The 21,425-nt window shown below is 36.8% G+C and overlaps 2 protein-coding genes across 3 annotated transcripts; both read left to right on the top strand.

Annotated features, from left to right (window-relative positions):
* Positions 1-332: 332 nt before the first annotated feature.
* On the top strand, positions 333-13,375 carry LOC113778281 (nardilysin-like). 2 transcript variants are annotated; one of them, XM_027323632.1, is made up of 19 exons: positions 333-887; positions 1,007-1,082; positions 1,730-1,776; positions 1,934-2,046; positions 2,621-2,694; positions 2,810-2,905; positions 2,994-3,113; positions 3,679-3,912; positions 4,566-4,714; positions 6,416-6,572; positions 7,432-7,584; positions 7,928-8,307; positions 8,423-8,572; positions 9,702-9,884; positions 10,851-11,054; positions 11,158-11,264; positions 11,549-11,702; positions 12,155-12,276; positions 12,902-13,375. In XM_027323632.1, the coding sequence occupies exons 1-19, from the start codon at positions 570-572 to the stop codon at positions 13,143-13,145; spliced, it is 3,081 nt and encodes a 1,026-aa protein (XP_027179433.1). In that variant the 5' UTR covers positions 333-569; the 3' UTR covers positions 13,146-13,375. The 2 variants fall into 2 exon arrangements, with proteins under 2 accessions (XP_027179433.1, XP_027179442.1); XM_027323641.1 differs by lacking the exon at positions 333-887 and having other exon boundaries at positions 1,038-1,082; positions 1,942-2,046.
* A 3,764-nt stretch (positions 13,376-17,139) lies between these two features.
* On the top strand, positions 17,140-18,808 carry LOC113761878 (expansin-A2-like). Its single transcript, XM_027305042.1, has 3 exons — positions 17,140-17,507; positions 17,596-17,908; positions 18,045-18,808. The coding sequence occupies exons 1-3, from the start codon at positions 17,360-17,362 to the stop codon at positions 18,346-18,348; spliced, it is 765 nt and encodes a 254-aa protein (XP_027160843.1). The 5' UTR covers positions 17,140-17,359; the 3' UTR covers positions 18,349-18,808.
* The last annotated feature ends 2,617 nt before the right edge of the window (positions 18,809-21,425 follow it).

A 21,425-nucleotide genomic window follows, 5' to 3' on the forward strand; every position in this document is an offset into this window, starting at 1 on the left:
TAATTTAAAATTTTTTAAATATATTTATTTTTTAATTTAGTGGCTAGTATATGATAAAATGATTAAAATTAATGTTTTATTTTTTAAATTACAAAAGTCACTTTAAAAGTATCAAATTTGAGTTTTTGCAAAAAATATTTTTAATAGTAAAAGTTCTACTCGTAATTTTATCGAATGATATTCATCAAATACCTTAAAAATATTTTTAATATTCAAAAGTAATTTTTTATCAAAGGCACCGTAACTTCAAAGGGGGCATGAATGGAAACAGACATTAAACAAAAAAAAAAAGAAAAGAAAAAAAAGAGAGAGAGCCCTCATGGACATGGGAGTCCTTGTGTATATTTGCTCGCCGCCTCTAAGAGGCCGCCAATTGGTCACTTAAACATCTACAGTTGCGCAGTATCAGACCGGACTACGGCCGAGGTTGGTCGGCAGTTTTTCAAGCTCAAGCTAATTACCTATTTACCATTACAAAGAAAGGGAGAGACAGCAACACGACATCGTATTCAGGCATCTGAAAGTCTCTTTCCTGTCGCTCTCTCTCCCAATTCGAAAAAAGTAAAAGAATGGCAATCGCCGGTTGTACTTTCTCATCGGACCACATCGTGACAAAGTCGCCGAACGATAGGCGATTATACAGATATATTCAACTCTCCAATGGCCTCTGTGCTCTTCTAGTTCACGATCCTGAGATTTACTCCGAGGGCGACGGAGCGCCGGATGGTGCCAAAGGCCGTCATATATCCGACGCCGACGAAGACGACGACGAAGCCGAAGACAGTGAAGACTACGAAGATGATGATGAAGTTGACGACGACGACGAAGACGAAGAAGAAGACGAGATTGTTCAAGATAAAGAAAAGAAAGGTGTTTCTCAGAAAAAAGTAAGCTTTATTTGGTTTCAGTGCTATGTTAACCAATTTATTTATAGGTTATTGTGATGTTCTCTGGTGAGATTGGTTATCGGTAGTCCATAATTATGATTTTTTTTTGGGTAATTCAGGCAGCGGCTGCAATGTGTGTTGGTATGGGCAGTTTTGCGGATCCTTGTGAGGCGCAGGGTCTAGCACATTTCCTAGGTTTGTGTTAACTGTCAACAATTGGTCTAAGTTTAAATATTGCCATGCGTTATTCAGCTGGGTTAGCATTAAATGTGTCTAATAGCACAAACGTGGGTATCAAGATGACTCTCTTCTTTTTTCCCCCTATCTTTCTTTTTTTTTTTTTTAGCTTGAGATCTAATGTTATTAACAATACTGGTTTCGAAGTCACACAAAAGGTTATTGTGTAAGATTAATCGTCAAAGCTTCTTAATCATGAACGGAGGTCACGTTAATTCAGGTAGCTCTTCTAATTTTTTTTTTGGGGTTTATGTACCAACCATAAAATATGATATTTTTCCCAAGTAAGCTTTGCTGCTTGGTCCAAAGAGTGCTAATTTTTACTCTAGTATTCGTCTGATCCCACACAACAAACTGCATATGTTGGTGCCTGGTTATTTGATATCCAGCCTAGCTCTTAAAGAAGTAAAAAGGCTGTTAATGCTTGGGGATTCCCCAATCTTGTGTACTCGTTCTTGTTCATCAATACAACTTGGGCACTTAAGAAGAAGAAGAAGAAGAAGAAGAGAGGGCCTTTTCTGGCATTCTCTTGTTGGTTCTGAGGGGAAGGTTTGGGTTCGGGCTGGAGTTCGTATACAATACTTATTTTTGTGAGTTTCTTGCAGAACACATGCTTTTCATGGGAAGTACTGATTTTCCAGATGAAAATGAGGTTTGTTCATTAATTTGAATTGGTCTTTTTCTTGGCATAAAGGGTTCTAGTTGCAATAGAGAGAGATCTAACCTCATGTTGTATGAGAGTTGAATTTTCATTTACTATGAATTAGGAAAATTCTTTGGCTTTGCAGCTTGACTTTTCTCTTTGTTAGTATGATAGTTATCTGTCAAAGCACGGGGGATCATCAAATGCATATACAGAAACAGAGCATACCTGCTACCATTTTGAAGTTAATAGAGAGTTTCTCAAGGGTGCCTTGAGAAGGTAAATGACGATTTCTTATACTCTATAGTCCATAGAGCAATATTTACTAGGCATAATCTACAAACTTTAGTTCCTAATTATGTGCTTCTACCAAGTTATGCTAAAAAAGCAAGCGTTTACACAACCTAAGCTCTGGAACTAAGAAAAATACTATTATTACAAGTGCATCAGTCTCTGGTGGAAATTAGAAAATTTACTGTTAGCTTCACAGGTGACTCACGAAAAGGAGGGAAAGATAATTTAGCTTTGTGTGTTTGTAGTTTGTAGGAAAAACTTCCCACTCCAGAATGTTTCTGCATCTTTTTGCAATATATGTCTTGCGAATCCAACTTTTGTAGGAAATGAGTGAGTTATAGAATATGTCAAAAATCACCAATCATTGCCCATTTTCAAGTTTTTTCCTTGTTAGAATAATGTAGAAGTAATTTCCATTTTCCTTTACTTCACTTTTCTTTTCATAGATGATTGTAGGTAACATAGTATCAACTTCTCCTTTAACTAAGTTTTAAATCGTGAAGGCAATATTCTTTTTATGGATTGGGAAGTTAACCAATTTTGTTGCTTTGTTTTTCAGATTCTCTCAGTTTTTCATTTCACCTTTAGTGAAAGCTGAAGCAATGGAGAGGGAGGTGCTAGCGGTTGATTCAGGTATTTTAATCTTATATAAATTTGTCAATTCATAAGCTCTTTTTCTCTTAATGAATTTCTTGCTGGCTTTTTGGCCTGAGGCTGAGTGTTATTGCATCATGTGATCTGGATGTAGAATTCAATCAGGTATTGCAAAGTGATTCCTGCCGCTTGCAACAACTACAATGCCATACATCTACTCCTGGTCATCCATTTAATCGATTTTTTTGGGGTAAGCTTTTGATCTTCTTACCCAAATTTTGTTGACCAAACTTTATGTGGACTTCTCTTCTTTATAACCTTTGTTTAATAATGTGAAGGGAATAAAAAGAGCCTGGTTGATGCAATGGAGAAAGGAATCAATTTGCGGGAACGGATTTTGAATTTATACAATGAAAATTATTATGCAGGAGCAATGAAACTAGTTGTAATAGGGGGAGGTAAGTTATCTGAGTTATATAATACATACTGTGTTGAATGAGGTTTTAATTTTGCATATTAAGCCTATTTTAATGTGATGTTTTGTTAAATAATGTGAATGCACTAGTGAATTTTCGTCATGACTCTAGTTTTTATAGAATAAATGTTATGAATAACTACTCAGTTGCAAAAATTAGTGCGGTAGGGTTTGAGACTTTTGCGATGGACTTTTAGTTTGTCAAAAGAAAAGAAAAATGTTTTCTGTTTTGATGCCTTGAACTGCAGCTATTGATCTGGCACTTAGATGAACATTGCCTGCTATTTATTTATTTACAGTATTTTTGTTGTTTTCTTTTTCCTTCATTTTTAAAACTGTTTCACTCGATCCAGTTTTTGGTGAGTTTGAGTGTCTTCACAGCTCATTTTTGTACTACTTTATAGTCTACTACAATTTCTTGTTAATACTCAACTGCTTTATTTTTTTCAGCAATGAGTACTTTAGACTTGTATGTGATACGTAGGGTTATAAGGGTAGAAATTGAATTCTTCAAATAATATTTTCTGATATTATTTTCTTTGCTGCAGAGAGTCTTGATGTACTTGAAAGTTGGGTGATTGAATTATTTAGCAGTATCAAGAAAGGTATTCATACAAAGGAAGTGTCCGTGCCAGAACTTCCTATCTGGAAAGCTGGTAAACTTTACTGGTTAGAAGCTGTTAAAGATGTTCATATCCTTGATTTGTCATGGACATTGCCTTCTCTCAGACATGAGTATTTGAAGAAAGCTGAAGATTACCTGGCTCATCTCCTTGGGCATGGTGAGGAGTCTGCACATAAGCTAATGATCTTCTCAATTAGAAACAATGAGATGCTGAGTCATTGTCCATTCCGCCTTTCTCCATTTTTTTTGTTAGGAAAATTAAGTATACATCTTATGCTCTTCATCTGTGACCCACCTACTCTTTTTGTTCGAGAATATACGGTTGTGTGCCTTTTCAATTAGAGAGGGAAACACTTGCTAGATGTACTGACGTAGGAAAATTTGTAGATAATTATTCTGTATGCAATTAACTTCGTCTTCATAATTTCATTCTTTTTCTAGTCTGCCATTGAATTTGATCTCCAGACAAGTGTTTGACACCAAGCATTGAGGGGAGATAATTATGGCTTCTTGGCCTAATGATTGAAGCTAATCAAGAGGCTATCATTTGTTCCCTCCTGCTTTGTTTAACCTCTTACGAAGTATCATATATCACATTGTAAATTTGGTTTCTGGATTGAAGTGATTATGTACTGCATGCCTATTGGTGGAACAGATAGACCTGTGTATTTTACTAGAAAGTTACTTACTTTTAGAGTTCATCAAACATATCTTCGAAGTTTCCAAAGTGTTGCTTGTCTTAGATGCCATGTTTACGTGTATATTTGCTTTACCTCACATCACTTTTAACTGGTTGCTTGTGACGCTCAGAGGGCAGGGGTAGTTTGCTCTTTTCTCTAAAAGCTAAAGGCTGGGCAACATCTATTTCTGCTGGTGTTGGGGATGAAGGAATGCAGCGTAACACAATGGTCTACATTTTTGGCATGTCCATACACCTCACTGACTCTGGCTTGGAAAAGGTAGGTTCTCCCCCTTTTTGATATTTCTTGTGGAAAGATGTGGCTTGCTCCATATAAAATCTTTTTTTTTTTAAAATTCTTAATGCAAGTTTCAGTTGATTGTCTCTCCTTGACCTTGTTAGGTGGGTTGCTTAAGAAAATGCTCAATGATTTTTTTTAACTGGACAGAGGTCCATGTAATTATATTGGACTATAGAAATTTATGTTACCTGTTACCAGGGAATGCCCTATCATGCTCATGCAGATTTTTTTAGTTGCAATTCTAGAACTTGTTGATGGCAGCTGGTGATTTTGGTTTGTGTTATTTGTTACAACTAATGCATGGTCTCTGATTAGGCATTTTATTGCAAACAAAGCACAGCATTTGTATACAAAAGTGGAGTCCAAGCTGCCTTAGAAAGTCCATCCAAGTTGTTTATACAATTATTGCATGGATTCTTTTCTTTAGAAATTATAAAAATGAAGTGGTATTTTGTCCTTTACTATTGTATTTTGATGCAATCGAGGAACTCCTCCAATTTTCCCAAACATTGTCTGAAAATTGTAAAGGAGCTAGATACATGTTATTTTAGCTATTTTACAATTGGTGCATGCATGGGTTTCCTTGGTTTCTCTTCACTATTTCGTTATGCTTTTCCCTTCTAAATCATTTGTAGTTCTATTTCATTTGAAAAATTTTATGAGTGTGCAAATTTGCAGGAAACAAACCCATCCATGTATTTTTATACAGGAAGGGTAGGGGTTTGAATCTAAAAAATGTCTAAGAGCATCAGAGTTTTATTGCTTCTCTAAGATCGGTTTTGATTATGTCAAAATGCACTCTGTTGGGTTCCTCCCACTTGGCTGACAGCAAAAACTGGGGTTTAGTATTCCAAGATTTGTTAATTCCCTTGGGACCTTCCTGATAGCCTTCAACTAAGCAAAAAGACATATATAGCATCATCTCTATGTACCACTTCAGTTGAAAGGGGCTTGCAAAAGTTTGTCAGCCATCTTATGATGTAAAAACAGACAGTCTATTTGGCAAGATCATCCTAACTTTTGTTCTTGTAGCACCAATTTGGATGTATGCTCTTCCTAAATTATCTATAGTCAGTATTGAATCACATACAGCTGTCTACACAAAATTGTCATCTTCTTGGGGTCCCTGTGGGCTACACTGCTGTACGGGGGAATTCTCCTTCTATTAGCCTTTGTGTCAAGGTTTTTAGCAAAAAACTATTGGTGTATATAAATCTCTGTATTTCCCTCATCCTTTGCCTTCTACATCTTTGTTTGATAATCACCGCTTCGCAATCCTGAATGTCTAGTCTGAAATGAACCAAGGAAGCTCTGTTGCTTGTATTTCTAAGAATTCTGATGTCAGAGCATGCCGATTCCCTGTAATAATTAAGAGATGGTAAACTTTCTGAGCAAGCTGATTTTCTGCCCCAGATATACCAAAATGAAATCTCTTGCCTTTACCAACCACAAAACTGATGATCTGGAGACATTCTGCTAAACATCTTACATCTTTCCCTGCTGAAAATCTGCTGCCAAGTTGCTAGCTTTGCATGCTGAAATACTGTTGTCAATTTGGCTCTCTTAAGAGAGCAAAGCTGGTTTTAATTTCATTCTATGCCATGGACCACAAGTTTGAGGTGCATACTAATTGTTTTGTGAAGTATTCATGATATTAAGTTTTTGATGCTGATGGTACAGATCTTTGAGGTTATTGGCTTTATTTATCAATATATCAAGTTATTGCGTCAAGTTTCGCCCCAAGAATGGATTTTTAGGGAACTCCAAGATATTGGAAGTATGGATTTCCAATTTGCCGAGGAGCAACCTCAGGATGAGTATGCTGCAGAGCTTGCAGGTCAACTTTTTGGTTTTAATGTTCTTTTTAGTTTTAGTTTTATAGACGTACTTGGTTTACCACTTAGTCTACTGTCTCTTTTGTAATGATGGATGTCAAAGTTAGATTTGCTTTTGGATCTTCCGGCATTACTTGGTTCACATCTATTGAGCTTTTATTCCTGGGCTTTTACTAAACTAACATGCATGAAAGTAACATCCTGATATTACTATGTCTTACCGAAAATATGTCAATGGTAAAATTAGCTGACAAGCCCAATAGTTTCTTTAACTTTTTAGTCATTAGTTGACTGTTCAGAAGCTCATTGGAATTTGATGTTATGGTTAGATGTTAAAAGTTAAATCTTGATCAGATGATTGTTAGAACTTAGGAAAAGCTATTAAGAATCTATCCGAAAAGCTATTAAGAATCTCTCCTTCTGATATATTTCTAATTCACAAAGATATCCTCTTAGCCTATATTACCCAAATCTTGGATGGAAAAGCTACAAGTAGAATCTGTAGATTTTTGAATGAATAGAATTGTTTGCAGACTGTTCCCTTGCGTACCAGGCCAGTGGTGACTGCCCATTCTATAGCTTAACCATTTATTGACCTAGATGGACTTGCTCTCCCAAAAAGTTAGACCTTTTTAGCCACTCAAAGGTCTACTAAATGAGAGATGGACAGAAGTTTAACTTTTATCTGTATGAATATAGAGAATTACTTTACATCACGGAAAATGCGTTTCCTGTTCACCCTACTATCTGCCAATTTGTTTTGTGTGTACTGTTCAACAGTGCAAATGTAACTTTTCTGCATCTCTTTATTTGCAAAAGCTATATATTACCTGTCTCATGTTTGAAAATTTGTTGCTGCAGAGAATCTGCTTGTTTATCCTCCAGATCATGTTATTTATGGTGACTATACTTACAAACTATGGGATGAGGAGATGATAAAGCATGTGTTGGATTTCTTCAGGCCTGAAAATATGAGAGTTGATATAGTGACTAAGTCATTTAACAAATCACATGGTGAGTTTTTCTTTCATGTTTCAAATAGAGTGCTATGGAAAAATTTGTTTCATGCTTCAAATATTTTTCATTTGCAAAACTTGATTCTTTGATGATGTAAAGGATTGTCAAAATGTGAGGCTAGTTATGAACGAGGGGAAGGGGAACTAGTCAGGATAGCTCCGGAAAATTGTTGCTTCATAGGGAAAGAAGTTTATTCATAGTGTACAAGAATTCATTAAAAAAAAAAAGATAAATCCTTCTGAAGAAAAAAGCAGTTTGAAATGGCCATCTTCTATCAAAAGGAAGATATTTGAAAAAGGATGCTTCAGTTCTGGATTAAATGTCTCTCCTCTGATGACAGATGTCCAAAATGAGCCATGGTTCGGTTCAAAGTATGCTGAGGAAGATATTCCATCTTCTTTGATGGAATTATGGCTGGACCCTCCAGAAATTGACATGGCTTTGCATCTTCCTGTGAAGAATGAGTTTATTCCAGTTGATTTTTCCATTCGAGCAGAGAGTGCATCTGGTAAGCTTGCAGGTGTGTCTACCCCAAAATGTATTCTGGATGAGCCACTGATCAAGTTTTGGTACAAGCTTGATAAGACTTTTAAGCTTCCTCGTGCAAATACGTATTTCCGTGTCACATTAAATGGGGGTTGCGATAATCTGAAGAATGCTCTGTTGACTGAATTATTTGTGCTTCTTCTAAAAGATGAGCTGAATGAGATTGTGTATCAGGTTGTTTTCTTAATTTTTAGTTGCAAAAAGATTTGTTTTTGGATTTTTTCAAACTTTTGAGCATGATAAGTGTATTGGGTAGTGTAATTGGTAGTTTTTGATGTTTTTAATGCAGGCAAGTGTTGCAAAATTAGAAACTTCTGTGTCGTTGTATGGGGACAAACTGGAGCTAAAGGTCTATGGTTTCAATGATAAGCTTCCAGTTCTTTTGTTCAAGGTTTTGACAATGACGAAATCATTTTCACCAAAGGATGATCGTTTTATGGTACGTCTTAAGGAGATAATATGGGCTTCATTTCTTCAACTAATTGTTTATCTTGATACTTTATAGGATCATGTATGGGGGAGCAAACACATATATTTTGAGTAGGATTCTTTGATATCAGAGAATGAGATATTGAGTCATCATTGACTTTGCCCTTATTGGGAACATTTATCAGAGAGAACAATCTCTGTGGGTGCTGGGTAGTGTAAAAAAAAGGCAAAAAAAGTAAACTGGTGTCATTTTTTATGTAGAGACCGTAGATGATATATGGAAAATTATATCTATACATCCATGCAAAAGAATGTAATTAGCAAATGGCCTTCTCCACTGTCTTATTGATTTATTCTTCGTTGCATAAAAAAAATCCTGGAATTCTTTGCTTCATTTAAATCAAAGGTGAATTTAGACAATGAACTTTCTGACTTCGTGTCAAAAAGCCTACAACAGACTGATCCATTATCTCATACTAACAACAATAACAGCTTGCATGAAAAAATCTTCATTACATTTATTCTTCTAAACAATCCCAGGTCAGAGAAAGGTTATATCCATGGTCATACCCTTCTTACTTTTCTGCGTCAACCAACCAGTCACTGATGGGTTTCCTCACATACGTACTATATTATGTGCTACTGTGTATGCAAACAGAAAATTATATATCTCTATGTATGGGTCTTTCTTTTTCTTTTTTTTTTGTGTTATTACATTGCATTATGCTTGTTATAGTGCAAAAACTATGGATTCTTGGATATCGTAACTATTTGGTGCAAGTTCTAGCAGGATTTTTTTTCCCAAGAAAGTGCTGCTTTTCTGTTCTTCACTAGCTCTTCTTTTGGTCTTTTCTGAGGAAGAAAATCTGGTAAAAATAGTGGGACCTTTTTTGAATTACAAAGAGGTACAGAACCACTTGAGAGAGTCAGAAAGAAGTAAGAGTGGCACCTGATACCGGAACTCTTGAACTGATTATAGCATAAACCTTATCTTTCATCATTTTATTGGAATTTTGTAGCTTATGCTCTGCTTATCGGGCATTTTCTTGTTGGTTTGGACCTCAAATTTATTGTGGCATTTTGGACAGCGTACTTTGTTGTATAACCTTTGCTGAATTGTGCTTTGGACTGTGCTGCAGGTTATTAAAGAAGATATTGAGAGGACTTTAAAGAACACAAACATGAAGCCTCTGAGCCATTCATCTTACTTAAGATTGCAAGCATTGTGTCAGAGTTTTTGGGATGTAGAACAAAAGTTGAGCTTGTTGAATGATTTGTCCCTTTCTGACTTAAGGGCTTTCATTCCAGATCTTCTTTCCCAGGTCTAGTATTTAAATATGAAAATTCTTCGTTTCCATGAAGTATTTCAATGACTTCGGACATTCCATAGCTATATGATCTTTGATTTCCTTTATACCATAATTGTTTTGGTAAGATTTGTTGCTTTTAATGGACTGGAAAATGCTTTCCCATGTTGAATGTGTTAGTGAAACTTTGAAATATGTGAAATGAATGAAGTTTGTTCAGCCAAAGTTCATACCCTTTCTTATTTTAAAAAATGAAGGTATGCAGCATAGTGGATGTAAATGAGATATCGTTGTTCAGCCTTTGCTTCCAGCCCTAAAAAAACCTGGCTTCCGTTAGTTGTTAACAGAAATTCTTGGATTGATACAGCCTTTGGGTTTTAATGGTGCTGATATTCTTTAGTCAGTTAAAAAAGTTGATGATGTCCCTCTATAGGAAAATAAACTACTAAACTACATCTATAGCTTGGAGTATAATGCGTCTATTACCTTCAAATGGGTATGTCTTAGTACTATAATCCCTGTGTAGTAAGGATATTAAGAGTCTGGCATTGCATCTCCTACATTTGAGAACAAGATAAGCTTTGAGGTTGATGGGACAGACAATGCAGTCCACTTCTCAACCATAGGAGAGTCAAATATCAATTCTTGACTTCACCAGTTGAACGGAGAAGATTTTGGTCCAGAAAACTTTCTGGTTATGGGCGATCTGCTCTTTCAAGTATGAAGCCCTCTTTGTTGTTCTACCGGACTTCTGGCATCAAAGGAGGTGTATATTCTGATTTGCATCTTGTTATTCCCAACTCTTATGGGAGTTAGGGAGTACATCATTACTGGTGCCGTAGAAAGTGAACAAGGATATGTTATGACCCATTATACTGGATGTTTTGTGGTTTGCATTATATCATCGCTAGGCAGCAGCTCTTTTGAAGTTTAGCATTGCTTTTCTAGGCTTTGTATTGATTGCCACCTGTCTTCTTGCAGCTCTATATTGAGGGCCTTTGCCATGGCAATTTATTGGAAGAAGAAGCAGTTGTAATATCTAACATTTTCAAAAGTAACTTCTCTGTACCAGCACTCCCTGTTGAGATGAGGCACAAGGAGTGTGTAATGTGTCTCCCTTCTGGTGCTGATCTGGTTAGAGACATCAGAGTGAAAAATAAACTGGAAAAGAACTCTGTGGTTGAGGTAATAACATAATGGACCTATTTGTGGGTAATTTTCTATTGGATCCAATGCATTGAAATTCGTATATTTTATTGTTGTGTGGTGGTTTTGCTTTTGCTTTCAGCTATATTACCAGATTGAACCGGAACTGGAGTCTGGGTTGACCAAACTGAAAGCACTAGTAGATCTGTTTGATGAAATTGTGGAAGAACCACTTTTCAATCAGCTCAGGTATATGAAATTTATACCTTGGTGGTAGTTTTGGAGCTTTTAGGTTCCGTTTGACATGAATATAAATGAGAAGCCGTGGTAGGGCAATGTTCTTTTAGTCATTATCTCCCTTCCTGCACAATCCAATCCCCCGCCCCCCACCCCCAATTCCCAAAAAACCAAAAAAAAAAAAAGAAAACAAAAAGAAAACGTTTGCATATTTCTCTTTGTTTGTGAAAGGAATTTCTTCCATAGGTTAATTGTCTGTTACTCTTAATTTACTTCTCCAATTGTGTTCAACTTAGGACAAAGGAGCAGCTTGGTTATGTCGTCGACTGTAGCCCACGTGTGACATACCGCATAATGGGGTTTTGTTTTCGTGTTCAATCTTCTGAGTATAATCCTGTGTACTTGCAAGGGAGGATCGATAACTTCATAAATGGCATAGAAGAGATGTTGGTAAGATTTAATTTTTTCATGCTCGAGTGATTTGTGTTGGTGACCCCTTCTGGGGAATGGTTCTTTATCTGGCATGCATTTGACATATGAAACTACTTAGGCTGTAATGGATAGAATTAATCACCTTTGATGATTTGTATACATCTTGTGAGTAATTTGGTGGGATTTTTTCCATCATAAAATTTAAGAGGTAAGATGAGGATAGCGAGAAAAAGAAGGGATAAATATGAAGTGTTAGATTATAGAATGGTCAGATTCTTGTCCTCACTGCCTATGTTTTTCTTGATTAGGACATTATCTTAACTGATGATTTCAATATTGTTGATATATTCTTTCTTCTGTGCTCAGTTTGGCATGATTTGTAAGAGGTCTAAGTTTTTCTTTTAATACTGCATTTGGTTGTTGGTTTTTGACACAAGCATTTGTATGTTGGAAATTCTTTTGCATTTCAGGAGGGACTTGACAATGAATCTTTTGAAAATTACAAGAGTGGTCTGATGGGAAAGCTTTTGGAGAAAGATCCATCTCTTTTGTATGAAACAAATCGTTTTTGGGGTCAAATAGTTGATAAAAGGTATGCTAGCTTCATACATGTCTCCTGGAGCTGTAAAGAATCTTTTCTTTTTTTAGGGACAGTGATTTAATTGGTTTCGTAAGAAACTTTGCATGTACAATTACACATTTTGGATTCCATTTAATTACCTAGATGCATGTAAAACGGCCTCTTTCTCTTTAGGCAAATGCACAAATACATTTTTATGCATTGTCATCTTTAGTTAATAGTCTATCCATTTTTTCTTTTTCCCTCTCTTTTATCTTTTTACAATAGGGGATTAAGGGTGGGGTAAAATGGGTGATCTTGTTGTGGTCTTTGTGTTATTTTGGCCTGGCATTTTTGCCGGGGGTACAATGTCAGTTGTGTTTCCTGTAGGTCTTGAAGTACAGAATGTTCTTTTTGAAACGTACAGAAATAAGGCGTTGTTACCTTTCTAAAAATTTCTGATGGTCACATGTAGAGACGTCATAGAAACCACCTCGTCACGAGTAAAAGGTTGTTTATATTTGTACCATTGGGAGGCCAATATCACCAAAAGGCATTAAGATTACTTAAGGGAGCCAAATAGCAGTTAAGAATACAGTAGCCGAAGATGCTATTCTGAGTCGCATTGAGTTTAACAGCAAGGACCATTGATCCACAGGTATATGTTTGACTTATCCGAGAAGGAAGCAATGGAACTTGGAAGCATTCAGAAGGGTGATGTTATTGAGTGGTACCGTACTTACTTAAGGCACCCTTCTCCGAAGTGTCGGAGGCTTGCAGTTCGGGTTTGGGGCTGCTACACTGATTGGAATGAAGTCAATACACAACTATCAGCTGCGCAGCTCATTGAAGACCTGGCAACTTTCAAGAAGTTATCTGCTTACTATCCAAGCATGTGCTGAACTTCTTGTTTTGCCTGGAACTTAAGAAAAGAGGCAAGCAAATGGACCTCTTACTGTGTTTAGAGTAGGCCAGAGCTGTTTCCTTTGATTCTTTTTGTTTTAGTTTTGAACACAAATATTTAGTTCTATTTAGTTAATATCCACAATGGATACTAATTTATCATTTTGTACTTTTTCAAAAGTAAACTGTTCACGGTTGAAATACCAGTTACAATAAACCCATTAGTCTCTCTTTTTGTGTGCCGGATTATTCTAATTTTCTGCCTATTTGACTCCAAAGTGCCAAAACATTTGTTGTTAAATTGTATTTTGGAGCTTTACTAATGATCTAATGTAGCACTAAATAATTAGTCGGTTGTACTATTGTTGTCTCTTTTTGATTTTTTTTTTTCGCTGCATATGAAAGTAAGAGGCAAATCGGGCAAAAATGATTTCGGACTTGCCTTGCAGGTGCGTGATGTACCTCCTCCATAAACTTGAGTATCATCTACTACATGGTAATAACACATAGTAGTAGTTGATAATGTCCCTTGTATTATTGTGTTATCAATAGTGATTTAATCTGCTTCATTTTTGTTGGTATATTAAACTGCAGCACAGGCATAATGTTGTGGTGTCTTAGGCCATCATTTTGACTGCTGCAATGGTCGTAGGTTAAAGTCAAATTTTGCTTTTTTTCACAGCATGAAAAATTGAAACTCTGACAATCTTGAGAAGGTGCTGCCCGCTAAATAGTATCATACTATGATGAATATCAAAAGAACACCAACCATTTCAGCCACAATGTACTCCTTGATGTTTCTCTCACTCTTCTTTTTTTTTTTTTTTGTTAAACAACTAACTATATATTTCTAATGGCAATGTCTGCGGATTCCCAAATTCAGACGCTAGTGAGGCGATTCCTGTTGATCGAGGCTCTATGTGTTTCCGTTTCTTCTGTCAAAACTACAAAACAAGAAAAATGTGGATGCATAAACAAATATCGGTTATGAAACTCTGCTTCATTTGATGCCAAACTTTTTGGTTTGCTCATGTGCTTGTCTCGTGCTTAATAAAGAGTTATGTACTGTAGCCTTTTATTGCTTTCTTTGGATCTGAATTCATAACTGGACTGATGAGGTTGAAGATTTGTGTGCTATGAAATGGTGGTGCTTGGTGTTTAGCATGCTTCACGTGATTTGATACTTTAGTTTGGCCCAGAGCAGGCACTTCCAGAAGAGATTTTAATCTCGAAGCAGTGGCATTGGTGGACAGAATAACTTTCCAGTCTCATAGATAGATGGGGAAGTTAGTTCACTTTGTTTTATTAATATAGCACTGGATAAGGAGGTCCTCATTATTTTTTGTTATGGATATAGATCGTGAATTGCATTATCTTGGACAAGCGTATGCTTGGATCGGAATTCACAAGATTGTTTACCATGTGACATTTATGATGCAAGAAGAGAGCCAGGAAACCACTCGAAAGTGATGTGTCCAAAATGGCTGAAATGAATATGGATCTGCTTGCGGACTGAATATGTATGATGTATCTGGCCTTGCAGTTTGCATTTCGCTTCTAGTCATCCTCACCTTTCATACAAAACCATCACTGTTGAGGTCTTTGTTGCCTGAGACTAATGTCTTGAGGACATATCACATCGCTGGTGACTGTAGACACAGGACAAAGAATGGAGACCAGGAGATGCCTGCCTAGTGCCTGCTAAATTTTGTCCCACGTGAGAGTCACATTCATGCCAAGGATACGAAGCATCAAAAAAAAAAAAAAAAAGAAAAGGAAAATAAAGGAGGCATTCTTGGTTGACTGCGGGGAAAGTCTGTGTGTTCAGTTGATGTGTAATTCTAGTGATTTAAAAAAGCATAAGCAACAAAAAGAACATACTGTGATTATTCTGGAAATCCCTTCAGCGAATGGCTGCTCAGAGATGCATAACATTCTCTGTCTATCGGGTGAAATGAGCTCAAGTCCTCAGCATTTCACAGCTTTAGAAGTTAAAAAGGAACCTACCACTGCCACTACCACTACCACCTCGTGATTGTTTCTCAAGTAATTACCAACACAAGAATAGATGCATTTTGTTTCGAAGAATGAGGACGCTTCCTTCCGGAAATGGCATGTGCTGCTAACGTGGTGGAGGTCCATGAGTTAAGATTAGTGGCACATCGATTGATAAGGGATTGGTTGGTGATGCCTAATCGGATTCGTATCCGCTTAAATTCCTCCCTCAAGGAAAGGAAAACGGAAAAATGCTTCTGGCACATCGATTACTACTCCAAGGCAAATTTTGCAGTTGGATGCTTTAAATATGCGCAAGATTTGTATTCTGTGAACTCATAGCAGCTGCCCGCCCAAAAGAAAATTAGTACGTGAATTTTGTGAATCAAATTTGTGAAGAGTCTCGACAATTACTCCCGCCAGCTTAATGCTTATATAATTGAATATATCTAAACTGGCATATCACTGTGACCCAAACCTCCAACAAGAACCTGACATATCAGCCTTCATGTCCATGACTCTCTCTTAGAAAATTGGAGGGGTAGGCCCCCACCACCTACCACCTACCACCTACCACCTATATATATATCGTTTGCGTGCATGGTCCAGTAGTAGGTGCAGAATTTTGGAACCTTGACAGTAATTTCCTAATTATTCCAATGCATGCTCTTGGCTTAACTAATATTTCGGCTTTGCTGCAGCATCCATTCATAAACTACTGCCTCCTCAACAGTTAACATGTATGTGGTTTGGTAAATGCGACATTGAAGGCAGCTCCTGGACAAATATAAAAAACAAGGGCCATTTTCCAAGTTGCAATAATGTTTAGTTCAACGCAAAAAGACATGCATGCAGTTCCAAAACCAAAAAATAATCATCGAATTTAAGCGCCCGGAGTGAAATAATTTTGATTCGGCATTAAAATCCCAAGTCGAGAAAAAGGTAAATCATGATATATATGAACATTGAACAAGAAGGTTTCAGTCAGTCAACTCTCCGGTCCACAGTCTCAACAATGGTCCATTACTAACGCCAAGAATATCCTAATGGTGCATGGATGAGAAAGCAGGCGTAATACTACTATATATTTATTCAAAGCTGACGGCATTAATTAGTCCAGATTTTCTTTATAATCGTAATTTACTTGCACATTAATTATTATTGTTATTTTTCTTTTTTTATAGCCGACCTTAAAGCTAGCTAGGATGGAATCTCGTGCTGTAAAGAGAGATAATCGATAACATTTTGCATTGTGACTAGCTAAAAGATAGAAGAAAGATAAATCTGGCATCTTACCTTTGCATAACAACGCATGGGCTTCAAAGGACGTCACACATATGTATTATATATTAATCTTTAAACGAAGGAAGATTCCTAGTACAGATAGATCGATATATGCTACGAATTATGATAAACCCAGAACTGCTGCACGCTTGTTCTCGATGTATAGTCAACTACTTTTACCAGAAAATTGCAGAATTAATTCAGCTTTACACATCTTAGCCATTTGAAACAAGAAAGAAAGACCAAGAGAAAGAACCTTCCACGACAATAATAATGAATAGTAGTACTAACTAGTAACTACCAACTAGTATGAAATTTCATCAACTTTTTTGCCCCAGTTCATTTATTAGTAGTTCATAAAGAAAATTGAAAAAGACACATAATATTGATTGTGAAATACTATTAATATTGCATGTGTGGCCAACAGAAAACTGAGAACGCTTGGAGCTGCATAATACATAAAGGAAAAAAGCGGTCCGGCATGTGGCTGGGTCGGATTCAGGACCCACAAATATTAGCAGTTGCCAGTCGGTGCAGCCCAACCAGAACATCTGCATGTGCTGTTGATTTTTCCTTGATTAGCTGAGTATGATTAAAATTGTAGCCAGCCAGCCCCTTGATAATTGTTGTTTTAGCTAGGTTGAAGGTTAATTCAATCTCCCCTCACGTCCTGGAGATTGGCCGGCTGTCGTCCTATCCATTGTCTCCCCTTTCGCCTTTTGTGTTGGTCACTTCCCAGTTCTCTTTATAAATACGCTGCTCCCTTCACTTCCACACCTCATCAAGCTGCCTAACCTAATTAATTACTCTCTTGTTTACTACTACTACTGCAAATCAACAAACAAACCACACACAGTCACACACTAGCTAGTAGTACTCGAGCGTACGTATTGCATCTCCCCCGCGTTTACCATCACACACTCTCTCAATTATCATGGCAAACAAAATTTCCTCTTTGCTCGCGTTTTTTTGTATCATCGTTGCCTTCGTCCTACAGTTCAGTTTGATCAAAGCTGATTATGGAGGTTGGCAAGGTGCCCATGCCACCTTCTACGGTGGCGGCGACGCTTCCGGGACTATGGGTATGTACAATATCTTTTAAAATTAGCCGGTAGCCGCTCTTAATTACTGAAAATGTACAACATAAATGTTGGTCGGTAACTAATGCAGGGGGTGCATGTGGATATGGAAACCTGTACAGTCAAGGGTACGGAACGAACACTGCAGCTCTCAGCACGGCGTTGTTCAACAATGGCTTAACCTGCGGGGCCTGCTATGAGATGAGATGCGACGGCGACCCGAAATGGTGTCTGGGTGGCACCATCACAGTCACCGCCACAAACTTTTGCCCGCCAAACTTCGCATTGCCAAATGACAATGGCGGGTGGTGCAATCCTCCCCGCCAGCACTTCGACCTCGCCGAGCCAGCTTTCTTGCAAATTGCTCAATATCGTGCCGGGATCGTGCCCGTCGCTTACCGAAGGTACCGACAAAACTTTTTTCCTGCGGGGGCCTGTTTGCATTTGGCATCTACTACCAGTCTTTTTTACGAAAAAATGTTCGATTCAGTGTGGTATGTTCTGTCTTTTTGACTCTTCTGGTGTTGGTTTGGTGGACAGGGTGCCCTGTGCTAAGAAGGGAGGTATCAGGTTCACCATCAACGGCCACTCCTTCTTCAACTTGGTTTTGGTCACCAACGTCGCGGGTGCAGGAGATATCCATACGGTTTCGATCAAAGGGTCGAGGACTGGGTGGCAAACCATGTCCAGAAATTGGGGTCAAAATTGGCAGAGCAACTCTCACCTCAATGGCCAGAGCCTATCAATTATGGTCACCGCAAGTGACGGTAGAACTGTCACCAGCTACAGCGTGGCCCCTGCTAATTGGCAGTTTGGTCAGACCTTTGAAGGCGGTCAATTCTAGAATTTCACCCTTAATAATTAGTAATATTAACATACGGGGAGTTGCACTGCATTATTAGTAGTAAAGCAGAAAAAAACTATACACAAATAGCAATGGATTTTTTGGGACAAGTCCCAGGGCAAGGTTGGAGCAATGGATGGTCGGTGGTAGTAAAAGCTGAGGTTGCTATTCAGCACCCGCTTGGGGTTTCTTCTTTTCCTCTTCCTTTATTTTTAGTTTTTTTTTTTTGGTGAGTGAGAGAATTCGCTCTACAGTCTACGATTAGGCCAAAATCCGCGAGTCAATTGGCCTTATTTGTATTACTTACTACGTAGTATGTGCATTGTAATTCTGAGAAGAATTACAATTATGTAAACGGGTGGTACTATAGTCTCTATTATGTAAGCGGGTGGTCGTTAACAAGTTCTCGAGTCTCTATTAAATATTAATTAATAGTCAAGCCTTTATTGTTCTAATGCTACTAGCTTTGCAAATGTCTTTACCGCGAATAGCTAAACTTTTTCTTTTTGGTAAAGGGAAACTAGGTATTGTTCGTTTCATGAGCATGTTCACGAATCGTAACACATCATTGACCCAAATTCAGATACAATTTTTTTTTTGTATAAACAAACTGGAATTTTTGTAAATATATATATATATATATATATATTGTAACGATTTAATACATGTAAAGTAAAAAGATAAATGAGAAAAATATTCATAAAAATTATTTAAAAAATTAAAAAAATGACAATCCAGCTTCTGATAGCTAAAAGAATGATGCACCTATTTGCTTCCAATCTAGAGTGGACTACAATAATACCGTTAGTGTGGTCAGGAATGGAGTTCCGCTGTTCTAATTTGATATTATTTTTTAATGAATCCAATGATGATATTGTATACACTGTCGTTCGTCGGTGTATATAAGATTTACTCTTTTTTTAATGTATAAACAAACTGGAATTTTTGTAAATATATATATATATATATATATTGTAACGATTTAATACATGTAACGTAAAAAGATAAATAAGAAAAATATTCATAAAAATTATTTAAAAAATTTAAAAAATGACAATCCAGCTTCTGATAGCTAAAAGAATGATGCACCTATTTGCTTCCAATCTAGAGTGGACTACAATAATACCGTTAGTGTGGTCAGGAATGAAGTTCCGCTGTTCTAATTTGATATTATTTTTTAATGAATTCAATGATGATATTGTATACACTGTCGTCGGTGTATATAAGATTTACTCTTTTTTTTAATTGCATTTGATTAGTGATGTTACTCAATCGATTGGGTCAAAAGAGCAAAGACCCAGGTTTATCTATAGTGCAGAACCCATGGACTCTGAATTTTTATCGGGTAGGCATCATTTTATTCTTTGGGCCAGGCTCAGTCTCCATCCAAATTGACGAATTTGCTTGTGCCTTCATGCTGGGCCGTTGAACGCCCAGGCGATCTGTCGTCCAAATCCAGCGTCCCCTTCCACCAATCGGTAATATCGGCTTATTTCAACTTATACACGCAAACGCAATTACTACTTTGCTAACTTCGCTGTGGTTAACGAATTGCCAAACAGAAAGTCACTCCTAATTTCTAAATTTACTCTTGTCAAATACAGAATTGTTTATTATTTTTAAGTAGTGAAAATATGATATTTTAAAACTAAGAAAGAGAAGAGAGATTTAAACTCGTGATCCAAATATGAATTGAGCGGTCCAGGAGAGAAAATGTAAGTAAAAGGTACTGAATTCGAAACCCCTCACATACATTTAAAAAAAAAAAAAAACTCAAGATGTGAAGAATGGTATCGATCTTATAAATAAACTATATAAAAGGGCTACAACTTAGTTACGGAGATTCCTCATGTCATTTATTTATGTTTATAAATTTATTCCTTTTGTCTTTTTCTTAACAGGACCCCCCCTTGGTTTGTCGTCTGAGAATGTACGACGCAACAAACAAGCAGGCCGGACAATTCTTAAACGGAACCGTGATATGTTTGCTAGTATTATTACTTAGCTTGTGCCTTATAGTAGCAGCACTAGCTCAACAACCACCCGAAATTGCCCAAGCGCCCACTCTGATGCAAAAGCCTCAACCTCTGTAGACTGTATAGTCATTGGATGTTGATTGATCGAAAAGGCAAGTCATAACAATAATATTACTAATAAGACGGATAACAAAATTAAAAGATGAATGATGAAAAGGTCTAATTGTTTTTTTTTTTTTTTGAAAATTATGTAAAATCTTCTAAAAATTCTGATAGACGTAGCTAATAGAGTATATCATTACTATTGGATGCATGATAATTTATTTGAATTTAAATTTAAAATTTAAAATTTACTTATATATCATATATCTAATTGTGATAATGTATACACTGTTAATATCAGTGTATATAAAATTTACTCGTAACAAAATGGTATAAACACGTGTAGGATTTTTCATTTTCGCCGTAAGTGAATCGAAAGGATTCGGTGGTGTTAAAGACTTGAGACAGCATGTTTATAAGGTAGTCAAACCATTTAAAGCTCCTCAATTACTCAAAACGCGATACCGAAACGAACAGTTTTTAACGTTAGCCGTAATCCTTCGTTGGTTGTAAAAGGCTCATCATTAATCAAACACCTTAAAAAGGTGGTTTTTGTGAAACTATATGTGTAAAAGTTCGCAGTAGCGGCTCGCCTGCAGGCTACAGCTACGAGTTCAGATCTAGAATAGATCTACAGGACAACATGTCAACGACGTTGGTTGGACACTCGATTACTCATAATCAATAATTTGCGAGAAGTTGACCTTTGACGAAAAAAAAAATCAATAATTTGTGTAATTCCACCACTTCGAATAATATATATAGATTAAAAGAAGACTGGAGAAATTGCTATAATATGACTTAAGAACGTGGAAGAAAATTAATTGTTTTATATCGATTAAATGAATTCTGCATTGCTTGAACTTGAAGAGTACGGCAATCGTATACTAGTACTTTTTTTTTCTTTCTTTTTCACGTTCATTTTTTAATATATTTAACCAACTTGGACATTAGAATACTATACTCCCCCATTTGATACCACCTGCCCAAAATACATTT

Source organism: Coffea eugenioides, chromosome 1, assembly GCF_003713205.1.
Source record: "Coffea eugenioides isolate CCC68of chromosome 1, Ceug_1.0, whole genome shotgun sequence".
NCBI classification, from domain to species: Eukaryota; Viridiplantae; Streptophyta; class Magnoliopsida; order Gentianales; family Rubiaceae; genus Coffea; species Coffea eugenioides.